Source organism: Morone saxatilis, unplaced genomic scaffold, assembly GCF_004916995.1.
Source record: "Morone saxatilis isolate NCDOM2014 unplaced genomic scaffold, NCSU_SB_2.0 Contig9, whole genome shotgun sequence".
Taxonomy (NCBI): domain Eukaryota; kingdom Metazoa; phylum Chordata; class Actinopteri; family Moronidae; genus Morone; species Morone saxatilis.
Window position 1 is genome coordinate 1,393,908 of NW_023340268.1, and position 27,376 is coordinate 1,421,283.

The window sequence follows — 27,376 nt, forward strand, 5'->3', positions numbered from 1 at the left end:
AATTAAACCCCCCCCCCCCCCGGAAACGTGTGAAGAGAGAACCATGCCTCAGACAGCCCACACAGCCACACATATAACATACAGAATGTGTAAAATAACTAAATGCAGCTCTGTGATTTCAGCTCCTGTATAATTTGGTGGACTGATCACAACGTCTGCCGCAGTCTAAATCAAACTCCAACTGTCTGCTTTTAACTCCTTACTTTTATTCTGTGTGTGTGTGTGTGGGGGGTAAACTAGATGAACTAGCTGCCCCCTCCCAAACACACACAGCATACACACGCACACGCAGTGTATTCATTTGGTGCTGTTTAGGCAGTAAATCAGCTACCTGAGGCTGTGAATTACTTGTGATGGCAGGTAGGGAGCGTTGAGTAGTGGCTGCCTGCAGCGATGGGGATAGTCATTTGGAGAAAAGGCTCTGGCTTTCATTTGCATCAAAACAAAGCAATAAATCACTGCGGAGGCTCTCTGCAGAGCTACAGTACGGAGGGGGCCGCTTCAAGCAAACAAATACCTGCTCTGGGGAAGGAACGCTCTTTCTGTATTCCTGCCTTTCTTTTATCTCTGTGGTTGTTTCTTTTTGTCTTACTTTTCACCTATTCAGCCTGACACCTCTCCAGCCTCTCCTCTCTCCGTCTCCCGCAGAACTATTCTCACTTCCTGTCTTTCATTTCATTTACCTCCATCTTTTCTCTTCCCCTACCCTTTTTCTTTGTCCTCACTCCATAAATTTCAGTATACGACGGAAATGAACTTGCAGAGAGTCCAAATTTGTTCCTGAAAGGTAATCCATCTCAGGAAACATTATGCCTGCTATGATTTTTGTCAAACTCTGCTTATAATTGCTCGGAAGTGCAGCGCAGACTTTACACATTAATGAACACCTTCAAATACAACACCATGCTCAAACATAACAACTCTAACTAATTAAACTATAATGTTGGAGATATGATGGATACTGGAAGCAAGGTTCAGTATTTCATACATACTGATGTGCTCTGAAACAAAAAGCTGCCTGCCACAGAGAGAAGTGTCCTCAGTAATGTAAAGTTGTTAGTTTGCTAATACAGCAGGCTATTGTGAAAAACATACCTGCGACTACTAGCGCTAGCCTCTTGTAGTTACTTCTGTTTTTTACTTACTTATTGGCCATAATAGTCAGAAACATTCTGAAATCTGTCTGTTTATTTGATCTATTAATCATCTTTCAGTTGATTTTCCATAATATGCATTATTACAAGATACATATTGATCATTTTCAGTCAAAATCAGCAAACGCATATCTAATGATGAATAATGAATAGATAAGTGGGTTAAACTTGACAAGTCCTCATCTTTGCAGTGAAGCAGGTGAGTGAAATATTTTCACAGCTCACAGCTAAAAAAAGGGTGAATTTTCCTTTATACACTGGAAAGATTTCACTGCACATGGTGTTCATTGAAAATGAAACAAACAAACAAAAAAAAACAGCCCACCCACTCCAACACCCTCCCTCTCCTCCCTCTCCTCCCTCGTCTCCAGACAGTAGGTCTTGATTAGTGTTTGGGGCTGCCGGTGCAGAACAAACGGCTCATTCTGGAAGGAAGGATGAGGATTCAGCTCTCATCGCTCCCACAAGGATAAAAGATGTTTTATGTTGAAATGACGTGATCGTCCTCGCAGCCTGTAGTGGGCTTCTTTGATACACAATGACAGCTGACAGCAGTTTCTGTTCGAGAGTGTTTGTCAAGTGTGTGTTTCTGCTATATTGTTATTATGACACATGTATGGGTGCATTTAAATGGGAGTTTAACATATTGTATGGAGGAGGTAAAGTACTTGATGTGTCAGTGGTGCCTGTATGAGTGTGTTTGTGTATTACAGCCTCGCATGAGAGACAGCCATGGTGTGTCTGTTTGCAAAACAAAATGTATCTCTGCAATGTTTTCAGGATCAGATAATCCTAAAAATGGCAGAGCCTTCCAACAATTTTCAGGTGTCTCATTGTGAGAGACAGATTCTCAGTAAGCTCCACAATGGATCGCTGACAGTTCTCAGACACCTAACTGGACAAAGGCACTGCCCAACGGCACTGGTTGTTCGTCTGCGTTTTGAATCAGGAAGAACACAGCAGGTGAAAGATGCTTCACTTTACATCAACCTTCTTTGTAAATAACTGTTGTAAATGTTAAGTGCTGTGCTTTTGCTGATTGGCCTGGCACAATTATGTTTTAATATTATATTTTTAATTAAGCTGAATCACTTCTCAAGTGCATGAGTGCTTTCACACCTAATCTTGTTTGGTTCAGTTAAAATGAAGTCAGGTCATCTCCGTTAGTGCTGTTTATTTGAAGCAATCTTATAATCAATCTGTACTGTATAAGCGATGCAGCCATTTGGTAACCATGGCAACGTGTGCGTGTCCCTGATCAATCAGATGCAGTTAAAACTTTGGCAGTTCAGTTAGTCCATTAAAGGTGCGTGACATAGCGATCTCACAACAATACCTGTTGCAATATTGCTGTACAAAGAGCTTCTTTTTCATCCTCTCCTCTACTTGTTTGTCATTATTCATAACATGCGGCCGATTTGCAGACTCTTTATGACATCCAAGAACATAAATACACATATTAGAAGCGTATAAGTGCTGCGTGACCTGTTGTCAGTCGTCGATTTTCTCAAAGCACAGTAACAGAGTAACACTTGTTTGAAGGTGTGAGTGTGAGTGTATGTACTTACATGTCTTCTCAGTAACAGTGATGGCAGGCCCTTCAGTCCCGTCCAGCAGCTGAGCGTACACACTTATCTTATACTGCGTGTTGGGCTTCAGGTTGTTGAAACAGTGTCTGTTGGCTCCCCCGCCAAGCTTCGTCTCCTGTTTCTGACCATCTGCAGTAAAAATACAAACACCACCTCGTTAGCATTCTGAAAAAGGAGCTATTTGCAAATTCAAATGTTAAAATGAGCATTTATTGCGGACCTCTTCGATGCATTATTTGCCAAATCAGAATCTGAATTAGGTTTATTGACAAGCAGGTTTTCACAAACAAAGAATGTGCCTTGGTATATCGGTGCATAAAAACAAACACTGAACAAGAAAATTGTAAATAAAGGTGAAAGCAAGAACTGCAAGTCAATAAGCATAAACAGAAAAGTAGCATGAAATAACATGAAAAATATTATAAAGACAATTAAAAACTGCAAAATGAGCATTATTTTAAATACAGGCTGTTTGTGCAGGAACGTTGAATATTGAAAAATGGAGATGGTTGTTGTTGTGGATGATAATGATGATTAGCATTAAATATAGAACCGGATCTCCTTAACTCTTGTTTGTCACTTGGAAGTTTCTGCTGGTTTGGTTTGTTTTCAGAGTGAGATGTTTCAAACAGCCCTGAGGACTGTGTTTGCTCAGTTTGTGTTTCTGCCCAAGTAAAACTGAATAAAATTAAACTTTTCACATTCAGGAACATGTGACGAACCAAATCCAATTACTGAAATAATCAATATGTGTTTGTTGCGTTTTGTTTGCTTGATGCCGGTGGTCAGGGTCTACTGGAAACACGTCAAGAAAACGTTGTTATCCACAAAACAAAATGCATTCAGTTCTACAACTTCATCACAGAGAGCAGGTGGAACATTTTAATGAGTGAAAGAGCTGCAGCACTGAGCTAGTCAATTCTTATAGCTGATGCTGACAATAAAACTGCCCTTATACCTTTATCTGGGTTTATACTCGATTCTGATTCATTCCTGATATAGAACACCTACTATATAGTTCCAGTTTTATAACTATACTGTTTGTCAACCGTACACAATGTTGCTGACTTTGAATCTTCCTGGCATAACGTTAGCTTTCTGGCTTGTAGCTGAGCCAAACAGCTCTATGAGAGGACCGGACTAGAAATAGCTCAGACAGAAAAAGTTTGAAACAGTAACAAAGTTTAGATTTTGATTGCAAAACACATGAAAATATCAATTTATAAGCTATTTTATTTTTTATATGCACAAGAATACCATTTGAGGAGTCCATAATCAGAAATGAATGGACTGGAGGCAACTGTCTGCCCTTCCCGTCGTCCAATAATCCCTGATAATGGACACTTCATTGACATTATCCCTTACATATAAAACAACACCCAAATAAGACTATGAATTGTAATACTGCACAGGTATGTGTGGGGTTATTCAACAACAACTACAAATCTAAATGCATGTCCTTGCAGGCGAAAGCAAAAGTCAGTTTAACTGCAGGAGGAGAACAGGTGAATATTCTTTCAACTCAGCCAGTTCTGAATGTATCCAAGTCCTGTGCAGGCATTCATATAGATAGATACTTTATTTATCCCGAGGGAAATTCAAGATATATGTATTCCTTTAACTCAAACTGTTACAATGCAAAATCCACACTAATATATTATAATATCTTGACAGAAAGGCTAAAAAAACTCAAATTCAGTCAGCATTGAAAACGTTCAGATACCCAGTGAAAAGTTGGCCATATGAAAGTACAGATTTAATCACTTTTGTTTAACAGTGAGAGAAAATCTTTACTATGGCAACCTGAACATGTTCCTGTACAGGGAAAGGTGAAGGGCTGCCCTCTGTACTCCAGTTTAATTCAACAATAATGCCCCGTGCTACAGGAGAATTTGTACATTATCAGCTCTTCATTCTCTTTTTTTCTTTTATTGATCTCTTTTCCTCCCTACTTTACCTCCCTCCCTCCTTATTTCCCACCCATCCATACAAAATAGGAGAACTTATTAATTTCTCTCTTTCTCCTGCAGCAGACACATTTCTCAGGTAATTATTTACTAGCTGTGCAAACATAAGTCCTCATTTAGCTCTATTGTGTGTTGAGAGAACCAATACCTCCGAGCTCCCTAGAGAAACACGGGCAAACTGCAATAATATGCGCCTTTTATGTGACGTTAATGATGGCCACGTTGTTGCTGGAGGCCGTAAGGTGATGAATAACGGCTATTACCTTCCTATTTGGTGGATGACGACGGCTGTATTAAAAGTCAATCTTACCTTTGAGGTGGTGACTGAATGGTGGACGTGTGCGATCAAATTGGGGCCACACCATCTGTTGTTTGATGTTATTTTGGTGAGTTTATAATCAGTTTCAAACAAATAGGAAAACACAGAATTATTTCTGCTGGCTCTGAGCCTGTTGGCTGCGGAGAATCAGAACCAGGAATATAACTTCAATAATTTTAAGGCTGTATAATGGAGGTGACTTTGGTGCAGAGTTATTTTGGCACCTGAAGTAGGAGATGAATACATCAAGGAACATCAAACAAAAAAAAAAGAATTTCATAAAGGGTTTAATAAAGACTCTGGAGGTAATTTGAAGACAGAGTTGAAGTTTCGTAAGGCCTTAAGGTCTATTGTGCAGTAGCTATATAATTTTTACCTTCAAGTCAGGTAAGATCTCATTGCATGGTGGATCCCTGAACTTTATTTTAAATTACAGATCCCTAAGTTTACAAAGTCACAAATATGTTATTTTATAATAGTTTCTATTAAATGCTGAACAATAAAGCAAGAAGTTTGTACATTTAATTAATCGCAAACAGAGTGAAAAAGCCACTGAAACACTATTTAAATCCAAAACACAAAAATCTCCACTGAAACTTAAACTGCTGTGAAAAAAGGCTGAAATTGAGTTGAGTACATCTCTTCTTTCTAGGTTTATATGATTAAATCTGTATTTTTACATTAGAAAACGTGAAAAGAAAATATTGCTGCATGACTTCAGTCTGTTTTTCTGTTGCTAGAAGCTCTGTCAAACAGAGGTGGACAACAATGAATGACTGATATCTGATATTTATTTAAAAGGCCAACTCATACGTCAGCTGCACAGACACACGTAAGGTCCAAAGAAGTGCATTTGGTAGGATTTGGGCAGGAAACAGTTGAAGAGGTGAAACCTGACTGGAAAAATGAAATGTTATTGAGCATGTCTGTGCTTGTGTAGGCAGCGTGTCACTAAAAATGACTTTGAGCGAGATAATAGTTATAGTAATAGAAATGATCATGCAGATGGAAAAAATCTATGAACGAAAACACATTTCTGACAGCAAGATCGGACAACGGTGTTTCACACGTGACTTTCTCTGTATTGCTGTCTGAGAGACAAATACAGATATGGACTTCACCTCAGAGGTCATTGCAGAAAACATTTCAGAAATAAACAGAAACTTGGGTTTCATTGTCATTTACGTCTGCGGTGTCTCATCGAGATAGCAGGCTTCATTTCATTTCATTTTCACACTAACACGCACACACTGAACTTCAAATAGAAGCACTTATTTTGTTTTTATTGTCTCTATGATACAATCAGAGAACATGTTGCAGGCGCAACCAAAACTTTATCAGAGAAACCTTTAATGAGAATAAACTAATTCAGTTTTTTTTTTTCAGTCTATTAAAATGTACCTCTCAGAATATACACACAAGGCATAATTACTGTCATTCCTGCAACATCTCATCCCAACACACCATGGCAACCATAATACCGACCTTTTGTCTTTTTTTTCCTGTATATTACCTCACACAGCAAATGTAAATGTCACCCGGGCTGAGATCCGTAAGCCTTCCTTGTCTACAGAGCAGCTCAGTGTCTGATTGCACAGCTAAACCTTTAAGACTGTCAGCACGTCTCTGATGGGATACAACAATATCTTTGTCATCTCAGGCTGCTTAAGGATTCAGAAAATTGGACACTCTCTCTGCACTGCATACTGAAACTCCCACTAAAGAAAACATGTGGGAATGTATGAGATCCTTGCTCCTACCAGCGCAGATATGCAGTGTAGGAGTTTGATGGGAAAATCTGAGGAGGAGAATCTCAGCTGCCCATACTGTATAATATATCCCACTTTCTAGCTGATGCGGTGGAAATGATGCAGCCACGTTTAATAATGCTGCATGCAGTCACAGAGCCAAGCTGCAACTTCAGTGATCCTAAAATATTTCCATTGGCTCAAATATTAAATACACAAATGTAACATGTAAATGTGCTTACATGTCGTTAGGAGATGTATTTTTGAGTGATACATTTAACAGTTGCAGTTTGTGTTCCATTAACAAGGTCCATCCTCTTCATGGAAACTCTTTATTTATTCTCTGGTTTTTATAGCAGTTACTGGGTTTTGAAATTACAATACTGAAAATTCATATCAACACATGTTTTGCCTTTGAGTAGAAAGGGAGTCATATTGAAAGGAAGATTAAGATAAATACATTGTGCACGGATAGCCCAGGCTATCCCAGAACTCCAACAAAACCAGCAGTTGGATGAATTTCTACTCACCTTAACACCTACAGTATGGCATGTGGTGGTGTGGTGGGGGTATGTATCATAAACCCAACAAAAAAAGAACATCTTAAGTCGTTACAGACCATGCTGCTGTATGTGTACTCACTGAGCAGTGACTCGATGACCACTCGGTAGGCGCTGGCGTGTCGGTGAGGCTGCCACTGGGTGCACAGACCATTCATCCTCACCTGATATGCACTCAGGTTAGTCACCCCGAGGTACACTGCAGGAAGAAAAGAGAGAAATTATGTATTATTTATTTTTCCTCGAAGAGCTATGTTTGTATGTGATAGCATTTACAAATGCAGAACATTATTGTGGAATTCTGCTCTTAAATTTTTTAGCGAACGAATATATGCGTCTAAATGGAAATTTGAAAGAGTAATGCTCCACTTCTTGCAGTGAGAATCAAGGGAGCATTACTGACATTTACTTTTTTAGACTGGTATTGTTTTTTGTTTTTTTTTACTTAATGCAGACTGATCCTCAGCTAAAAATATTTGTTGTGGGAAGTGAATGTGAAGTTAATTTACCTCATAGCGTGTTTGATATTCAAAACTTTTTCTTATTCAATCCTTATTCAAAAACAATCAATCAATCAACAAACAAAAAGCGAGCCATGAAACAAACCATGGCTCAAAAATCAAGGTCCGAACTGACCCGTTGATTTGGAGAACACCCCTGTAAATGAATAAATAACACTATAAAAAGCCATTTTAGACATGATTGATTAACAGCTGAAAGGTGCTATGGATATAGTTGTATTCACGGTACACAACAACTAAATAACACCATACAAAGCCAGATTCCACCCACTTTGTCTAAATGCTCATATTATGACTCTGAAACACTCACAAAACTACCGTTGAGATGTACAAACAAGCTGTAAAATGCCTTTTCTGAACTCTTTTCTGAACTAAATATATACATTCAAGAGTTGTAAGCAATACTCTCTACACGCTGCTGTAATAATAAAACTGCTCTGAGCTCACATCGAAGAATCCACATGGCGTCCTGTTTCCAGATTTAAAAATGTATGGCTAGTGGGCTTTAAGGACACTGGCGTGCCAGTTATTTACAGAAAGAGAAATATAACTTCACTGAGTTTGCTCCAGAAGTGCAGCTTATGACAAAGACATTAGCATGCATGTTTCTGTGAGTTGGTAATGGCCTTATACATCACGGTATATTTTATATCTCCTCTGACAAAACAGAACATTTTCCAGTTGAGCCAAATATCTAATCTGCATTATTTGGACTCCGGACAAATGCATAATGTATCTCTGCATAATGTTTATGTAAAAATTTCCCAATGTGACTTAGTTAGAAGACACAAAGGGATACAGTTTAGTTGGAGAAAATATCACAGTTGTTGTGACTGAATACGCTGTTGATAACAGGACTAGACTGTAACTAGTGGTGCTTGAAGAAAAAAGTCACATAGAAGAAAACTGAGAAACATAATAACATTGTTACAATGACCAAACAGGCAGAGAGCAGATTTTTATTTATTACTTTTTTTATTGCCTCGCCTTCAACCCCAAAGGAGCAATCCACCTTTTAGAAGCTGATTGGCTTCAGACTTCCCTGGTGCTTCACACTCGGCTGCAAACTTCCCCAGTGAGCACAGAAGGTCACAGTCCCACAGTTTCCACTGCATGGAACAGCTCGGCTCAACTCCACTTGCTGTTTTTGGTTATCACCTCGGTCATGGTTCCCAGCGAGCTGAGTTGATACCAAGTGGTGCAGTGAACACACTGCAGACCACTGACCACCACAAAGTGCAATGGGTTTTCAGTCATTTGGATGAAAAGCTCTCAGAAGGAAAGGATATCCTCCATCATTTCTGTGTGTTCGTGTCACAACAGTTTCACCTGGCATCGCTACGACACTCAGCTAAGAATCCTGCCTACATTGAGGAGGTACCAGCTGTAGTGAAATGAAATCAAGATAAATACCTGGTACCGAAACCGTGTTTTGTTATATATATAATAATATGAGATGTGGGATACCAGGAGGTGATTTTGTGATCTTGTGAGTCTAGCTGCCTCGTAAGGTTAGAAGAGCTCAGACAAACCACTATTACCACTTAACCAAATCTAAACCATACAGATGGATGATCAGAAAACACTCTTAGCTGTCATATAGTATCTATTTAGTTTTTTAGCCATGTGGACATCTTAAGATGAGAAATAACTTTAAGGTTTGCTCTCAGTAAATGTGCTCTTTGTGATAAAACTGTAGTAAGTATTGCAGTAAAGTCTCCTTTCTGTCCTCAACAACTGTGATACTTGTGCTGGTGTGTGACATTGAAGCATCACTCCACTCATTTCTACTGGTCCATTGGCTTCATTAACATGCTGCTGAGCAATATGACAGACGCTCCATTCACCTCCTGGGATCCCACTGGCCTCATATCATTATACTCTCTTTTACAACTCCACCCATCTCTCCATCTTTCTTCTTCCTTTCCCTATCTTCTTCAGGTTTCTTCTCGTTTCTCTCTCTTCTTTTTCTCCCCCCACAAACTTGTCCTTCAAATAAACCAAGAAGTGCTTAATTGTCATGCAGGTGAAGGAAACTGTGGCTCAAATGCAAAGTGACGTGCCTGAGATCCATTTAAAGCTACATGTTCGGGCATTCAGCTGACACTTGCATTGAGAGCTCTTACCCGGAGAGAAATGAGAATTGATGAATGGGTGAAGGTTGAGTGTCCTGCTCAAGGACACTTTGAGAGGGCACATTGTCGGTTGCTTTGGAGATCAAACCAGAGACCTTTCAGTATCAAAAAGGGCTGTTTCACCAATAGGCCAGCATGCAGTGAAGTGTTTAATTATCATGCAGAAGAGGGAAATTCAGGCTCCCAATCAAATGATTGTTCTTGAGAAGTAGTGATTGATTGAACCGGGCTAGACACTCAAAGAGCCTCGGGAAGTGTCCACATGTCTTGTGAGATAACTTAAATCTATTGCATCTACAGTTCATTCCGGGACTGGGATGTAATTAGGTAAAGCTCCCATTAAAAGTGTCAGATGGATATCAAGATATTGATGTCTGCAAGCGTTTGGCTGCTTTTCCGATTAGATTAGAGGAGATTGTTTTAGAAGACAGATAACCTTGTTTATAAATGATCGGGTTAAGAAAATTCCAACCAAACAACTAAATTACTGACAACAAGGTGATCTGAGAGCGAATTTGTTGGTCTGATGACAGTTAATTATAATGTGGACAAAGTTGTTGCAATGCAATTTGGGGGACTGAAGTTGTAAAAGCTTGACCAGCTTGCCAAAATGTTAATAATTATATTAACTTGTTGAAACTAGTATTGAGGTACTTGCTAACTACCTGGGGACTGGGAAAGGTATAGTTTTTGTTACTGATTACATACACAGGCCAACACCACTGTAGGTTCAAGGGTGCTTTGTACCATTTTTGTTTTTTTATTATGTAGAGTTAGATGGTGAGTTTCTTTTAGGAAGTTATTTGTAAGTCTTACTTAAGAAGTCCTCTTCTGGTTATATTTTTTTTATTTAATTTGAACAGCATCCACAAGCCCTTTTTTAGTCTGCCTCACCATTTGTTGTTTGTGACAATATTTTAAGCTCCATGTCAATAAATCACTTTCTTTTTCCAAAAACAACTGGTTTTATGTTGCTTTCCTTTCCCTTCTCAGGCTGGGTTGTAACATAAATGGGGGCTCGTACTTTATATCCGACATATAAGATTCCAAAATTCCAAGCAAAGGTTATTAATAGCTTAGAGGTCGGATTGATTTTTGGGGAAAAAAAATAAGAAAATTGTGTGAAGTCGAGTTAACTGGACGCACAATTGGACTTTTTAAGTACATTTTAACCAATCTTGCTCTTGGTCAAATTGATAACACACAATTTCTTCTGTTGGATGTCAATGTACAGTTTATGGTGATGCATTATTAGCACCAATGTAATCACAATACAATCCATACCATCCTCATGGTAAACCACTGTCCATTCTTAATAGAATAAAGACAGATGATGCAGGACTGTGGCGCTAACAAGGCAGCTGTTTAAAACTTCACCATCAAAATCTTTTAATCAGTGGTTCTGGTTACATCGAAGGCGGTCACAATACAATTTTCAAGACCATATCCTGTAATTAGCTGGGAGCAACAGATGGGTATGGAGAAATTAACGTCTGAAGTGTTTGACTGGCTGTTCTAAAAATGTGAAACAAACTTTTAAATAGATGCAGTTGCATCTAAAAAATGTTCTCCATCCGCAGCTGGTACTGTCATAGAGGTCAAGCCAAAAATAATCTTTATAAAAATAAAGGCTAAATAAAATCAGCATTCAACAGCTGGGCAATAAAAACAAGAAGAGCTGATGTGATTGTAGGTATGATGACTGATGCTGTTTGCAGTTTATCTAAATCAGTTGGCATATTCAAATAAGTGGTGTAAAGAATTTCAAGTATTCAAACAGAGATGTAGTTTTCATGTAAATATAAAAGACTGTGAAACACAAAAGAGTCCTTTTGTGTCCAGATTAGAGTTGGTATCTTGCCATATTGAAACCTGCAGTGTGTTGCTTTGAAAGAGGAAAGTCAAATTGTCATCTGAAGAAAAATGTGAAATTAGATTTTTTGCTTTTGTGACGTACAGGCTGAAAATAATTTGATAGACTGTGGATGATTCACTACAACTAAAATAATAATTTGAAAATAACTTTTGCCTTGAAGTTGCATTTATATTCAGCTGAGGATAAGCAGAGTTGAAAGCTGTTCATTTTCAGGGTTAGGACTGAATGCACTTTGTGATAAACAGCACCAGGGAGAAGCTGCAACATTAAATTTAGGCAACAGAGGATGAACTCACAGGTCTTGGCCCTCCCTGAAAGGGCCTCGCTGGATCCGGTGGTGTAGGAGGCGATGACCTTGACACTGTACTCCGTCCCGCTCAGCAGGTTGACGATCAGCATGGTGTTCACATCCTCTCCCACAAACGTCTCCAGGGCTGCTCCAGGGGCTGCAGAGGGGTGAGATAATTGAGGTGATATGTCAAGGAGTGAGTTCAGAGACGATCATTAGCTTCAATTTCAGTGAGTAGGAATAGATGAAAAATAACGTGGTGATGGAAAATGCAAAAGTGACACAGACAGGAATGACACGAATATGAAAGAATATTCAGGGAAATGTGTCTGTGGGTGTGTTCTTTTAGTTGGATCCATGTAAGAAAAAATACCAGAGACTGCAGTTTTATGAAAAGATGCTTGCATGTTTAGGTTTGCGATTTTTTTATTGAGTATTCATTAGTATAGAGTGCTGTAGGAATGGGTCCTAAAACCTCAAAATGAGTTAGCAGTTTTGCACTTTCGGTTCCCTTGACTCAAAGTCAGTGGGTTTTTTTCAATGCTTTTTTGGTTATACACCTGAAAAAGGGATTGTGGTTGAACTTTTTTACGTTTTCTTTTACAACATTAAAGACGTCAGTACTGTATTGTGAAATCCAACAGGCAATTTTCCATGAAATTTTATTTAATAACCTCTGGGGAAAGTGAATTTACACTCTCTAGTGGAGTATACAGTAAAGTTCATGGATGAACCTTTTCGGTTACAGAGAGTCCATGTGTTTTTATTTAGCACTTTTAGCTACTGCTAATGAGAAAATCCTATACATCATATAGCATTAAAATTGTTGTGTTTGATAAACACTGTATCCCTTAGATTTATCTGAGGGGATACGACTAAAGGATAAAATCATCTATATAATTTATTATACAGACAATTTCAATTATTTATTTGATTTGAATTTTTGGGCTTTTGGCTTTATATAACAAGACAGTGTTACACGAAAGGGGCAAACAGAGGGGGAATGACATAGAGCAAGGACTCAGACTCTACCAGAACACCCGCAGTTTGAACCTGCTTAATGTCCTATTATGGTGTAGAATCTGTAATATTTGAAAGCCATCATTACTCAGTACTTTAATTTGATCGACATAGTTTGTGTATGTGAGTGTATGTGTATGTAAATTACCAGATACAGGCTGGTACACGACCCTGTAGCCCATGGTGGGTGAAGGCGGAACGTCCCAGGTGATCCTGAAGCGATTGTACCACTCCTCTGATACCCGCAGGTTCTTAGGAGCTGAAAGAGGAACTGTGGAGCAAAGCAGAAGTTTCTATTAAAATATGAAGTTTTAACAGATCTTTCTATGAATGTTGTTGTTATTTTATGAATAAAATATGTATCAGTGCAGGTTTCCATCTACATTTATGGAAATACTGCGTATTTACAGTGTACCTTGTACTGATTTTATCTGCCACAATGGTGATAAAGACATGCATACAAGGGCTTTAATCTGGACTTTTATCAGATAAGGACAAATAAAAAAAAAGAAATGAAATCAAGACAGAAGGTGGGAGGGAGAAGAGATAAAAAAGAAATGAAAGAGCAAAAGAGGAGAATGTTTGACGCAAGCCAATCTTAATTAATTACATTTGGAGCAAGCAATCTTTGTGTAACAATACACTAAATACAACACAGTTATAAGCTAAATCAAATTGAATAAAACCAAATTCATTAATGAAATACTGATGTAATGTAAGAATGTAATTCTCGGCATGTCGGAAAGATTAAAAACGTTCTTCATTAAAGGAAACACAGCAGAGAGAGAAAAGGACAGGGAGACACTGGGAGAACAGAAACCAAGCTGGCAAGAGGAAGATAATGAGGAAGAGTCAAAGAAGGATGAAAGTTTGATAACACTTAATAAAATTTCGTCAGCACAGTGAGAAATGTAAGACCATTGGCTGTTACAGAGAGTACAGTTGAATTAGCGTGGCAGAAAGATACTGAATCCGGAGGAGTTATCAGTGGGTTGACAACTGGGACAGAACTTTGGAAAACAGAAGTAATGGCGGGATGGTATTAATTTAAAACTGCACTTTTTTTTGAGGAATATCTGATTGCCAACCCATCTGTGCACTCACATACATGTGTAACATCTCCTCAGTCTATTCTGTCCCTCCTGAACCGTGATGGATTCAAATCCTCTGAAGATTTCTTTGGTTAATGGGAAACGTGAGACTTTTTAAAATGCTAAAAAAAAAAATCCCCTGTCATTCTCTCCGTGTTCCATCATTCCTCCTACCCTTCTCACCATTTTACAAGCTGAAACCTCCAGATTATGCAGGCTCTTCTGCCTCATTTTCCCTCTTCACCTTCCGCGGTCGTTCACCATTAAAAAGCCAATCATCCTCTCTACGTTCAGCCATACTCCCACCTCTCAGTATCTGCTGCACCCTCGTAGGTTCAAATCCCCACGTTATACTGGCCTCTTCTGTTGCAATATCTATCTTCTCTGTGCCCTCGTTGGTCCTGAGAAAATTACTATCATCCTGTGAGCTCTTGCTGCCATTCCTCCCACTATGTCTTCACCCTTCAGGCCTACCGGTAATGAGAAACTGGATATTTAATGGCCAGACTACTAATGACAAAAAGAACTCTTCCAACAACCCAGGAACATTTTGAAGAACTCCAGTACTAATTCTGCATTTTGAGTCCACATACCTAGTTACAGTTTTGGTTGGGATCTGTAGTTCCTGCATCCCCTGTGGTAGGAATTTCAACCACCGTATAGCTTACATTATTCAAGTGTTGTATCTATGATTGATGTCTCAAATGAAGCAGTCAACTCCTAATCAGTTATCAGTCTACTTTGTCCAATAGTCACAGATGCTGAGATGCCTAAAGCAAAGCACTGGGGATTTCAAATTTTATTAATGATGAATATAATTCAGCAGCGAAACCATAAAATATGACCATGTGCTACTGCCATAGCATTAACATTTCAAGCATGTCCCAGTTCTAGTGTTGTAACCAGAAAGGACTTGTAATATTACTTCACAATATAATAATGAAGTCTAGATACTGTTATCAAAATCAGTTCGGTTTGCTGCTGTAATTTTCAATAAATAAATAAATAAAAATACATCCATTTTATGACTAAGTGTCTATTTTATGTGAAATTGCAAGAAAACAGCGTGTTTGAAATAAATATGCTGCTGAAGCCGGGGACATACCAACAGCCCGAAACGGAACTGGTCCTCATTTTATAACCCCAGGTTGTGCTACATTTCCTTTCTTTCACCGCTAAAGTCATGTCACTCCACCTGTATTCTTGGCCATATTTTGTCTGTATACCATCTTTTACTACCATTTCCTTCTGCAGTGTTTTCCACCTCAGCCAATATATGGACCGGAAATTAACGTAACCGTATGGGTTCAAGTCCCAAAAGTAGTTTTCACTTTTATGTCTCATTTTATTTTGGTTCAAGGTCTTCATTTCATCCTTAAAATCCCTGTCATTATTCTGTCCTTTCCCTTCTAATGTATATCCCCCTCAGCGATCATAACATCCTTCATAGATTCAAATTCTTACTTTGCCCTTTTGTCAAAAAAATTATTCTTTCCTCGTCCCGAATAACAATGTCCTTTCAGCATTTGTGTTTAGCAATTCTCTTCCTCCTCAGGGTGTCACTTAACTTTGACTTTATGGGTCCAATTCCCCAGATTGCAACTACACTCTGAGCACACTTACTAACTTCACTTCTGGATTTCAGCACAAAACAGAGATAGATTCAAATCCTCCTCTCCTGTATCATAACCAAAAACTTTGGAAATCAAAAATCCAAGAATCCTGTTTTTTTCATTTCAGTTTAAAATGCCTTTTCTGTCACATCATCTATGTTTTCTCTTTCTTTCACCACTGAAACTCATGTGTCATCCTCTCTGTATTCCCTCCACACCTCTCTCAGTGATCGCCCCATCCCTCAGCGGATCAAACCCTCAGATAATTCTGCCTCTTTTGTCACATTATCTGTCTTCGGTTTGAGGCTAAAAACCCAATCATCCTCTCTGCATTCCCTGTCATGCCTCCCTTCAGCGTTCACCCCATCCCTCATAGGTTCAAATCCCCAGATTACACTGGCTCCCTTTGTCACATCATCTATCTTCACTCTAAAAAACCCAATCATCCCCTCTCTCTGCATTCCCTGTCGCTCCTCCCTGGGCGATCATCTCATCCCTCACTTACTAACAGGAACCATTCATCATCACTGGCTGTCGGAGGCCCCATCGTTTAAAACCGGAGAACGTCGTTAGCGTCTGCTAATGTGTGTAATGCGCTGCACGGGGAGACATGATGGGAAGGAGTGGAAAGATGAATGACTTGAATTTAGCGTTTCTTCCTCGCTCAAAGTCGAGTGTTTGCTCTGTAATGTACTTGGCAGCAGAGAAAATCATTAGCCTCTGCCGGTGCATTCACAGCAGCGCACAGTCACATTTAACAAAAGGAAAAGAATGCTTCCGACATATTTCTGTCCTCAGCTCCCCAGTAAAGAAAATGGATGTTGAACATCGAGCTACCAAGACAGGTTGCTATCTCTTTTAACTCCTCTGAAATTGACTCGAGTTAATGAGCTGCACAGAGACACAGGATTGAGGTTGAGGTAGAAAGCTCCTGAGTAAAGTGTAAACCTCTTCACTGAGAATACCTTTACTGAGAGTCTAAATGCATTTACCAGCTAATGGAGCTGCTGCTAAAATGTATCAAGAAGTTTTAGGGGGCAAGGTCATGGCAATTACAAAGTATTTTTACTATAATCATTAAGAAATATTACATAAGATATTCCAGTCAAGTTATTGCTTTAAACTGAAGGCACAACTCCAATATTATCACCAACCTAATTTATTTTTAATTGCTCAGGTGGATGAATTCACAATACAAATGAATAACTAAAACATTCAGCTTCTCACTTTTTTCTAAAACTTATTTAAATAGAGAATTTCTTTAAATAAAGTTTCTTCAGGGATTTATAGTTTCTCATAAAAAAATGAATCATTTTTATTTATTTTGGCGGCGACAAGGATAACTCCCTTTCCATCCATCTCTACTTTCCCTCTGGCAAAAGTCGTCCTAAAGAAGATGAATAGCTAACATGTTTCTGTTCCACTTAAACTACAATATTTCTTTCATCAAGAGTTCACCTAGAATTTGTCTTTTTCTTAGGAGCCTGGCAGAGGTTAGGGTTTCACACAACATACACCACACATACAGCAACATACAACACCGCTGATGTGTGTAGTTGAGTACCTGCACACGTAAAGCTGTTTCTCTGGTCACTAAACTTTTTCAGGTCAGGCTTGCCATTCCAACTAGTTTCACCTTTTGAACCAAGAACTAACTGACACTTGGGTAAGCAAGTTAAAAACACAACACTGAGATGTCATCACCGTTTAAGTTGAGTCACGCTGAACTCGTTAAGAGTTGCTTATTTGCACATTCAGTAGTTATGGAACATCATTATCATTCATTTCAGTCACGTTTCACTAGAGGTGTGACACTTCACTGGCCTCACAATTCGAGTGCGATTTAACTGTCGAACATTCAAATGCACAACAGTTCTCCCATGTATATTGATGCATCTCAATGTATCGCATCAAACATTTTCTTTATTACTGCACATGGCTACTTTTACAAGCAGTCAGTTAAATCTGAACTCACTATTTAGAATGTGCTTTCAAAAATAACATACGAGTCAGTTGCGACAGAAGTCCAGGAATCACACATAATGGCTACTTGACTAGCTTTACTCACTGACTCTATTACCTGTGCTTTGGTTGAGTGCAGGTACCACCGTTTCTGTGAAGTGACTTCATGCGCCACAGATAAATTGACACGCCTCTTCAGTTCTTGGCAGCTAAAGAGACAGATATTTACCTAGGAGTTGGTGGAGATAAAAAACTAAAGGCTAAGCTAAAAGGAGAGTGACTATTCAGAACAAACTCAAATGGAATCAGCATTGTCTGCTAGTTTTTCTGTAAAATGTTATCCTATATTATACATATTAAATTATATTGGACTTACATTCATCATGTGGAGACAGACACAACTCTAAATGAACAATAATGTTGCTCTGTAACTGCTGGATGTGGAAATAAGCAACAAGTTGACCGTATCATCTTAAAAAGTGATAATACAATGTTGTGTTCGCTGTTTGCAGTTCCTACCACAGGGCCAATAAGTGGCCAAAAAGTGGCAGAAAATATTTATTTCAGACCTAAAACAGGAGAGACTGAAGAAAATTACCTGAATAAATTAAAAGACAAAACATGACTGACTTACGTGTTCGTCCCATTCGTGACGCTGTCGGCCCGTCTCCATCAGGGTACACAGGAGTGATGGTGATTTTGTACTCCGTATCTGACAAAAGAGGCTGCAGAACCAGACTGTTCTGACCTGTGGGCACCGTCCTCTGTAAGCAGAAAAGAATTAAAAGTTTAAAAACTAGTGTCTATAAAAACTGGCACCAAATGCGATGATTCTGGGGAGGCAAACTGAGAAAGAGTGGTGTGTTTAACATGGCCTGTAAAGTCATTATGGGTGTGGCTGAGGAGGTAGAGCAGGTCATCCACTAATCACAGGGTTGGTGGTTTGACCCTTGGCGCATACTGTCTAACACTGAAGTTCTTTGGCACTGACCCATGTATCATTATGAGCAAACTCCAGTCAATCACATTTATATTTCTAAATATTTCCCAGTCTGGTCTGATTAGTCTCTGCGGTGTGTTTTTTCACCTCCCAAAGTTCAGCTGCCAATCAAACACGTAGGTGACCATGTGACATTGTCTTATGTTGATTGTGTGCCTGCTGCTGAAGCTCTCTGATAAGGTGTGCTGGTGTTGTTCTTCTTGTTTTGTTTATTAAGAGAATCACTTTACAGTCTATAGAGTAAGGGAGGATCAACAAGGACACTTAGTCGTGTTTATTGTTTTCTAGATCACTGCTTTCTTTTTAAAAATCTGAGTGTTTTCTCATTCTTTTTTAATTGGATCTCATTACTTTAATTAATTCTACCCCACACATATAATGTGAGATCAAACACTGTGAGTTGATGTGCTGACAGCAGAAGCTGTACCAGCAGGACAGTCTGACTGCTGGGCTCCACACTCTGCAGGAGAAACAACACATGCTGATTCCTTTAATAGGGACTTTCTTTGAAAAAACACCTGAAAGAACTCAAAAAGAACTTTTTTCCTTTTCAGAACAAACTTAAGAAAGGACTTGCAAAGGTCAGTGAACATGCTATCTTACAATCACAAAAAAACAACTAAACCCAGCCATGTTGCTGCACCACTGAAAAAGATCTGGAAGAGATTTGATATGGTGGATTTCCTCTTTGTTATCTTTATTATTACATACAAAGTACATCCTTTGGGACAGATTCTTGAATGAACTAAAAGCTAGATTTCATAAGTATGAAGTACCAAAAAAATATAAAATTGTATTAGCCTTTTAATGGAGGTGAAGCGCAGAGAGTTGTCTTTGAGGTTTCAGGTGCTGCAGAGGTTAATTGTGTCCAGGTTTCCTCCTCACCTGTCTGTGAACTTGGCCTTTTTGTTAAAACTGATCCCCAAATGACTCATCGCTGTTCTCATACTAGAGAAAAGCTAATCTGCTTCTTTACCCTGCAGGCTTCTTTTCTCTCTTCATCTCTGCTCCCAACTCTTTCTTCTTCTGTCCCTCTGTTGCTTTCTCTACCGTTGTTCCTTACGCCCTGATTCTCTCTCTACATCTGTTGTTTATGATTTATAATGACTTATTTATGTTACTATTTCTTGTAATTTCTCTCTACAAATCAGCCCTCTTTCTTTTTATTGCTGTATGATAGAGTTCTATCATATGGAATATAGTTCTATGTCGTATAGAGATTAAACAATTAGAAGTTTTGACTGACAGAACAGCGGCTTTTTTAATAATCAATTAATCTGCAAGTTCCCAACAACAACAACCTATATGAAGATGTCAACTTGGTCTCTGGATTTCTTTGAGAGTTGATAGAGCAAGTTTCTAATGTTTTATTGGAGAAAATGATCAACAGATAAGTAAAGTAATCCTTAATTGCAGCCATAATATCATGAATATTTATATTGTGACAATTCTTCTGAAAATTCAATTGAAAACTGCTGTACTGTTATAAAATAACCAGATTGCAATGTCTGTTTTGGATAATATAGCAAATGAAATAACATAAAAATTAAAGTACTTAATCATATTCGAGCATCACATCACAGCTCATTGCCCACAAAGGCCTAACCAACTAGAAATATCAAAGGGAGAGATGCTTCAGTAAACGGTGAAGCATCATTTCTCCTGTGAACAAATTGTCTCACAGTATATATTGTGACATACTGTAATATCACCCAGCCATAGTTTGTACAGGGATTCATTTATCAATCATAAACAGTTTCACAGTATAGTATAGTCTATTTACAGTATAAACCTGGATGTTCAGTGGTCAAATGATTGAACACAGAGGTGTCGATAGCTGTTTTTACCTGCAGAGAAACAGTCCTATGGTTGTTTTGTCCTGGGTAAGAGAAATCCTTTAATATGTAACGGTTGAGTTGTGTCTTTGCATGTAGACAATCTCAATCTTTTCATTCCTCTGTTTCTCTCTAACACAGTCTTTGTCTGTCTGCCTGTCTATGTTGGTCTGTCTCTTTGTCTGTCAGCCCCGTTTGCATTCTGAGCATGTACAGTCTAGCCTGGCTTCATCCACAAACCCTCTACTTCCCCCAAAAAATACACTTTCACAGACGTGTCAGTCAGACAAACACTGCGGGCCTTGACAAATCAATTTCAGCACAGTCTGATGAAAAAGGCAGCAAGTCTCTAAACTATCACTAAGCCACACAGTTGGAAGAAACCATCTTAAGCTGCACTCCTTTTACTCCACTTTGTAAATGCAAACATGGTTTCATGAAGTATTTATAGGATTCAGAAACCCAATCTAGTTTTGACAGAGGCTCCGTGCAGGCCCAGAATATTAAGTCTGACCCATCTGAGACTTTGCTGGAGCTACAACGCTTGAAGGCAAACTGCACGGGGAACACAGCTTAAGGTGACTTTACTAGTTAGCAATATGGCAAAACATCTGGTAAACTGCACAGAACAGCTGCCCAATGAAAGCAACCCAAAAAGAAAATATCAAACTTTTAGCCGTCCAACTAACTGCAACAAATACAAATAAAAAAACACACACAGATAAAACAAACTTTATGTAACTGCCATTTAAACTATTACAAAGTCCAGAGGGTCCAGGTCCAGGGAGCATTCTAGGACAACCGTTACAAGGACCGGATGATGAGAATCGCAACCCGACTTAAGACCAGAACAGACCACCAGGGGTTTCCCAGTGGGACTCCCATAACTGTCTGGACTTCTAGACAGAGTCATGTCACAAGGAGTCATCACTTACCATAAACCATTTAACAGCACACAACCTTTACTGGTACACCCTAAAGACGGGACCCCTGAGATGAGGAGGGGGGATAGGGCTACTGTATGCTACATTATGAATTCACGTGCCAGCTGTGGGGACAATTAGATCAGTGAAACGACAAGCCTCCTGACAAGAGACTGAATTAACACTGGAAAAAGAGCCAAACTGGTCAAAGCAACAGGGATGGGGTCAAAGGTCTTCAACCTGGAGTCAGTAGATGGCTGGAGAAAGAACAAGGCAGATGTTCCAATCAGGAATACCTCCTATAGGAGCACTTGTTATCATGTGATGATTGAAGCTTCACATTTGGGCACCGTGACAAACTTAAGAAGGTTTGTTTGGAATAAATAATTAATCCCAGAGCATTACCAACTGACAGTTATACTTAATCAATGGAAAACCTTTTTATTGATTATGAAAGTAACTTTAAGTTAAGGAGTTCTTTACCAGAGTTGTACAAATTACAGGAAATCTGTGACAGAAGGAAAACCGCGATGCCCAAAACTTTTTAATCCTCCCTTGACTACGTTTGTACCTCCTGGAACAACATTTTGTTGCCGAGCAATAATAGCCCAAACTCTGTTTACACACAGTGGAATTGCACTTGATGCCCAGCAGCTTTGGTTTATTGGACACTGAATGAAGCAGCACAGGGAAATAACGGAGCTTTACTGAGTTCAGTATCACAGCTGTCTGTGGACAGATGGCTGCAGAGTCGAGCTGCCCCACGGCTACAGGGTAGACACTGACATCTGGTAAGGAAGTGACACAGCCACCTGAATCGGCATAACCATTAACTTGTATATTTATAAGCTTGTAGAGAGGTGAGCATTGAGGAATTCTCAGCTCAGCAACAGAGGTTAGTGCAATGAGAAGTGTGCTCTAAAGCTGCAGTAATCTGACCATTAGGGGGCAGAAGAACTTAAAAACAAGGTGCCAGACACATCAGTGTTTCTGGATTACATTCTACAAAAAGAATAGCAGACACAGAGCCAAAGGAGATTGTTCTGAATATTTATCTCTTTTAGCTCTTGTTTGTTCTCCACCAACTCCTGGGAAAACTACCTAGCTCTTTAGCTGCTAAATGTTCCACTTTATTCACCAGCTGGTGTCTAACTGTGTCTGTCTGCTGTTTGGTGCTGAGCAGGTAGTGTACAGTGGGTTCATCAGAGCTATTGATGAAAACAGCTGCTGCTGGACACACTGAGACTGAAGCAGACATAAAAATAAAACTATAAACTAAAGGACACTAAAGAGCAGTATAAAGCTGCTGAGATGGTAATCATTTTACGTGGGTTTGTCACTACAAAATACAATTTTAACATCACATTTTCATAAAGCCCAGTTAAGACCAAAGATACACAACAAGATGAAGCTGTTTCAGAAACACTGCAGGGAAAAAGAGAAGACTTATGCCAGATTTATATAGTGACTAATTTAATGAAATCACCAGACAATAAAACCATTAATGTACATGCACCATTGTCTCTATCACACTAAGCATTATACAAACACATCCACAGGCACACATCCACATATTACTATTCAATCAGGTCAATGCTTACATGACTGGTTCCAGCCACAAAAAAAAGCTTGAAAAGTCAGCAGTTAGAACGGAGGTGCAGAGAGGCGATATACCGCCTCTCTGTGCGTCTCGTCCAGTTGCGTTGGTGGTTTCAACATGTCTCTGGTCTGAACTGGACTTTGGATTGACCGGTCATATAAAACTCTATTTCTCACTTCACACAATGGTGCACTGATTACTAGCTGCAGCTGAACGGACAAAACAAAAGAAGTGGTCATTAGCACATCAAACACACCCCACACTGGACTGAACCCCACCTCCATCCATGGCAAGACAGTTTGAAGCATCAACTATCTTGGACTCATTAGAGACAATAAACCCAGTTGTGATCAGTACATCACTTCCATCCACGAGTAATCCCAGCAAACACTGCATGTCATACACAAACTGAGAGCACTGTCTGTTGGCCTCCACCTCCTGTTGCTGCTTTACAAAAGCATTATTCAACCCATCTATGCCATCCTGCTGTACTGTTCCGCCTCCTTCTCCACCATGTTAACCACCTCCACCAAAATGTCACACACACTGCCTCCAAAATCACCTGCCTTCCCACACCCAATCTCTCAGATACGAAGCACAGAGGCATCACACATCGAGCACTAACAATAGCAAATGACACAGATCACAACCCTCAGTCAACACTTCACATCACTTCTATCCGGTGAGCCATACGGAACCTTAAAATGGAGAAGAGCTCCCTTCAGCAAAGAGTTTTGGGACAGAAATGCTTATGTTTCTGTGTCGTACTGGCTGTGAAAACAAATCTCCCTCTGGGACAATACATTTTAATTTAAAAAAAGCTTCCAAACATTGTGTCCCAATTTCTAGAGAGGAGCTTTGACAGCGACAGGTGTGTCATCAGGAGACTTAATGTCTTCATTTCAGCCAGGAGAGTTGTTGTTTGGCAGTGATAGAAATTTAAATGGAAACACTGTTAGTTTTTCAGATAAATGTGATTTGAGTGTCTCACAAAACAATGTGCAACAAATCTCAAACTATTGTGCAGAGTTGGTAATAACAAAAAACATTCTCACTCTACAGACAGAGGGAAAATGTCACAAAGGCAGTAAGACTGAAACAAAAGCACTCCAAAGAGAAAGTTTTGGACTTTAGAGAACATCAGCCACCGTGTTGTTGAAAAACAAATAAACTTAAATTTGAAGAAAATGTTCAAATTGTTTCCCCCACACTTAAAGCAGTAAGAGAAGATGATTCAACCCAGTTAGAGCATCTGTCCATCATGCACATGCAGACTTTGCATCGCATTGCTTTATCCAAGGTATTTAAAACCTAAAAGGGCCAAAAGGCTTTCAGTGACACATATTTACTGACTAACCCTATCATCCAAGACCTGTATACTGTTTTCCTTTTATTAAACGGGTCAAAGGTCGCAGGGAAGCCAAGAGAAACAACACAGCAAAAAGATGGTTATGGCGTCATGTTGTAGGTTTGCTTTTTTCTGTCTGTTTTTATGATGCTGAAGTGTTTGAAATTAAAAGCACTTTGCATGAAACTGCTGCATAAAATCTGTAATTTAATTACATCTGATCTGATTACAACTACTGAGCCAAATTTGATAAGTTATTAGCAGTTTTAGACCCAGTTCCATCAGTGAAGATGAAGTGGAATACATGCCACCCAGAAATCAATCACATGTAAATGAGTTCTTTTTCTGATTTTTCTTTTTTCTTTTTAATGGCTGGTGTCCCTCCCTTGGCAGCCAGAAGCCACAGAATGAAACTTACTTTGAACAAAGCAGTAGAGGAGGCCTGCCAGATTCTCTCTCTCTCTCTCTCTCACCCCCCCCATATAGACATCTAAAATGGTAACTATTGAGTGCAGCACTTGGTGATTCATCAACCTGACGCGGATTGCCAAACAGAGCCAACAGCTGTTCGCACTTTGATAAGAGATCTCATTTACAAAGCCGTCGGTGCGGGCAGCTGGCGGCTCTTTATTGTCAGGATGAAAAGGCTGATGTGGGACCTGTGGCCAGAGTCGCTGCAACACACAGCGGCTACCAGTGTGGTGGCACGGCTACACCAGCTCCAGCACAACACACCTCACTACTCACAGTTGTTAACCTGACATACTGTACACACTCCACTATGGAGCTATGTAACAAAAAACAAGGATATATTTAATGTCCCACATTTACTGATAGAGGTATTGATTACTACTAATGGTTACTACAAGAACACAAATAAATAGGAACAGATTAGAATAGGAGAGTCTCGCTCCAGTAATACAAGTAATACTTGTGACTGTATGTGTGTGTGTGTGTGTTGTTGTGTTTATGAATGACTAGATGTCGCACTACAGCACCAGCATCTCAACCCAAAACAATGGGCGCAAACGGCTACAGCCGACCAGACCTCACAGGCAAAACCAGTCATTTTACCTTGTCTTTGTTAGTCTTTCCACTGTTCCAACAATCACAAACTCTGCTTTGGTCAAAATAAATCCTTAATTCACAGATGTAGATGAGACCAACAGCAGTTACGCTACTCCGTTGGAGTCACATGTATGTGCGGCCGGACCTCATTTGTAAACAAACCAGAGAGACGCTGTGATAACAACACAGGCAAAGGGAGTGTGACATCATTCTCTCCACTATCTAATAGTTGTTTTCTGCTATATTAATATCGTAATCTTATATATTACAACTTATACTATCTATATACTATACTATACTTACTTATATTAACATTAAAATACCCATACATGTACAACAGCCATAAAACTATCAACATCTGAAGGAGGCAACAATTCTTTTTAAAAACAGTTTTGTCATGTATTAAAGATCCACAGATGACTGAACTGATATTAAAGAAGATATTAAGTTCCTGATGCAGGTTTAAATGACAGCAGACATCTCAACTTTCATTTTGGCACTTCAGGCCATCATATCAACATCTATTTTGTCTCTTAATGTTTGCCCATCAAGCATGTTCACACACAGGCATGTAGACACACAAAGTACACTTCCATGTTTTTGCATCAGTTTCGCTCTCTGTCTGTTGTGGCTCATTAGTGTGAAGACCTGCCATTCTCTCTCTCTCTCTCTCTCTCTCTCTCTCTCTCTTTCTTGTGAAACAAACTCTTTGAAGATCTGCCACTGTTTTCATCATTATTATCTGCATCTCCCTCTCTCTCTCCCTCTTGACTAGACTCTGAAGGTCTGCCATCGACTTCAACAACACCGTCTTTGTCTCCCTCCCTCTTTCTCTCCATGGAGGACTTTTAATCGGAAGGCCCGCCTTCATCTTCGTCAATAATCTCATTCACTCTGTTGAAGATTGACACATTTGGCTTTCTTTAAATCAACATCTTCCTTTTTCTACCTTGTACAGTACAAATCCAATACTCTATCTCAAAACTTTCCATTGGCTACAGTTATTACACAGTTATTATTTCAATTTCCTGTACTGAATCACTCTAGTAATTACGCCCTGTGGGCTTAAAATGGATTTCAAAGCAGCTACAATGAATTCCGAAGGCGATTCAGAAACCCCGCCAAAAAAGCATCAAAACATACAAAGGAACTTCTCATTTTCTCATAGATAGATTATTTTGTGTGTTCCTTCAAAAAATAAGTCATTAACATTTAAATAGAAATAAGTTCTGAGATCCAACACGAACAAATTAGATCTGTAATTGAACACAGATGACACTGATACACTGAAGTTCATCAATGACAATCAGAATTTCCAAACATCTCCAAATGTAAAGCATCAGAACACCAACATGTACCAGTGTGTGCAGCAGAGAGTGACTGTGGACCACACTGAACTCGGCAAACTTGGGATTCCCATCCTGGAAATAAACTCCAAGTGGGTTGCTGACTTCATCCGGAGACAGGAGGCCCTGTCAGCCAGAAATGTGACAGATGAAGGTTTGGCTGTCCTGAGTGTTTCTAGCACTAGCACCGGCAGCAGAACATAGGTCTGGTTCAGGACTCACCTGATCCAGCCCTAACTATAAGCTTTATCGAAGAGGAACGTCTTAAGCCTACTCTTAAATGTGGAGAGTTTGTCTGCCTCCAGAATAGGGATGGGGATCGTTAATATTTATTGATATCGATACCTTTATCGATACTCCTTATCGATCCGAGTCTTTATCGATACCACTATCGATACTTTTCTATTATTTG

General features: G+C 39.3%; 1 protein-coding gene across 3 annotated transcripts in view; it reads right to left on the reverse strand.

Annotated features, from left to right (window-relative positions):
• The window catches only part of LOC118342691 (collagen alpha-1(XIV) chain), a 140,678-nt gene that overhangs the window by 43,547 nt on the left and 69,755 nt on the right, over positions 1–27,376 (reverse strand). For all 3 annotated transcript variants that reach the window (XM_035681308.1, XM_035681307.1, XM_035681309.1), the window contains 5 exons: positions 18,479–18,608; positions 13,327–13,449; positions 12,166–12,315; positions 7,420–7,536; positions 2,723–2,872 (listed from right to left, as the gene is read on the reverse strand). In XM_035681308.1, the coding sequence (XP_035537201.1) occupies positions 2,723–2,872; positions 7,420–7,536; positions 12,166–12,315; positions 13,327–13,449; positions 18,479–18,608 (670 nt within the window). The remainder of the gene's footprint in view (positions 1–2,722; positions 2,873–7,419; positions 7,537–12,165; positions 12,316–13,326; positions 13,450–18,478; positions 18,609–27,376) is intronic.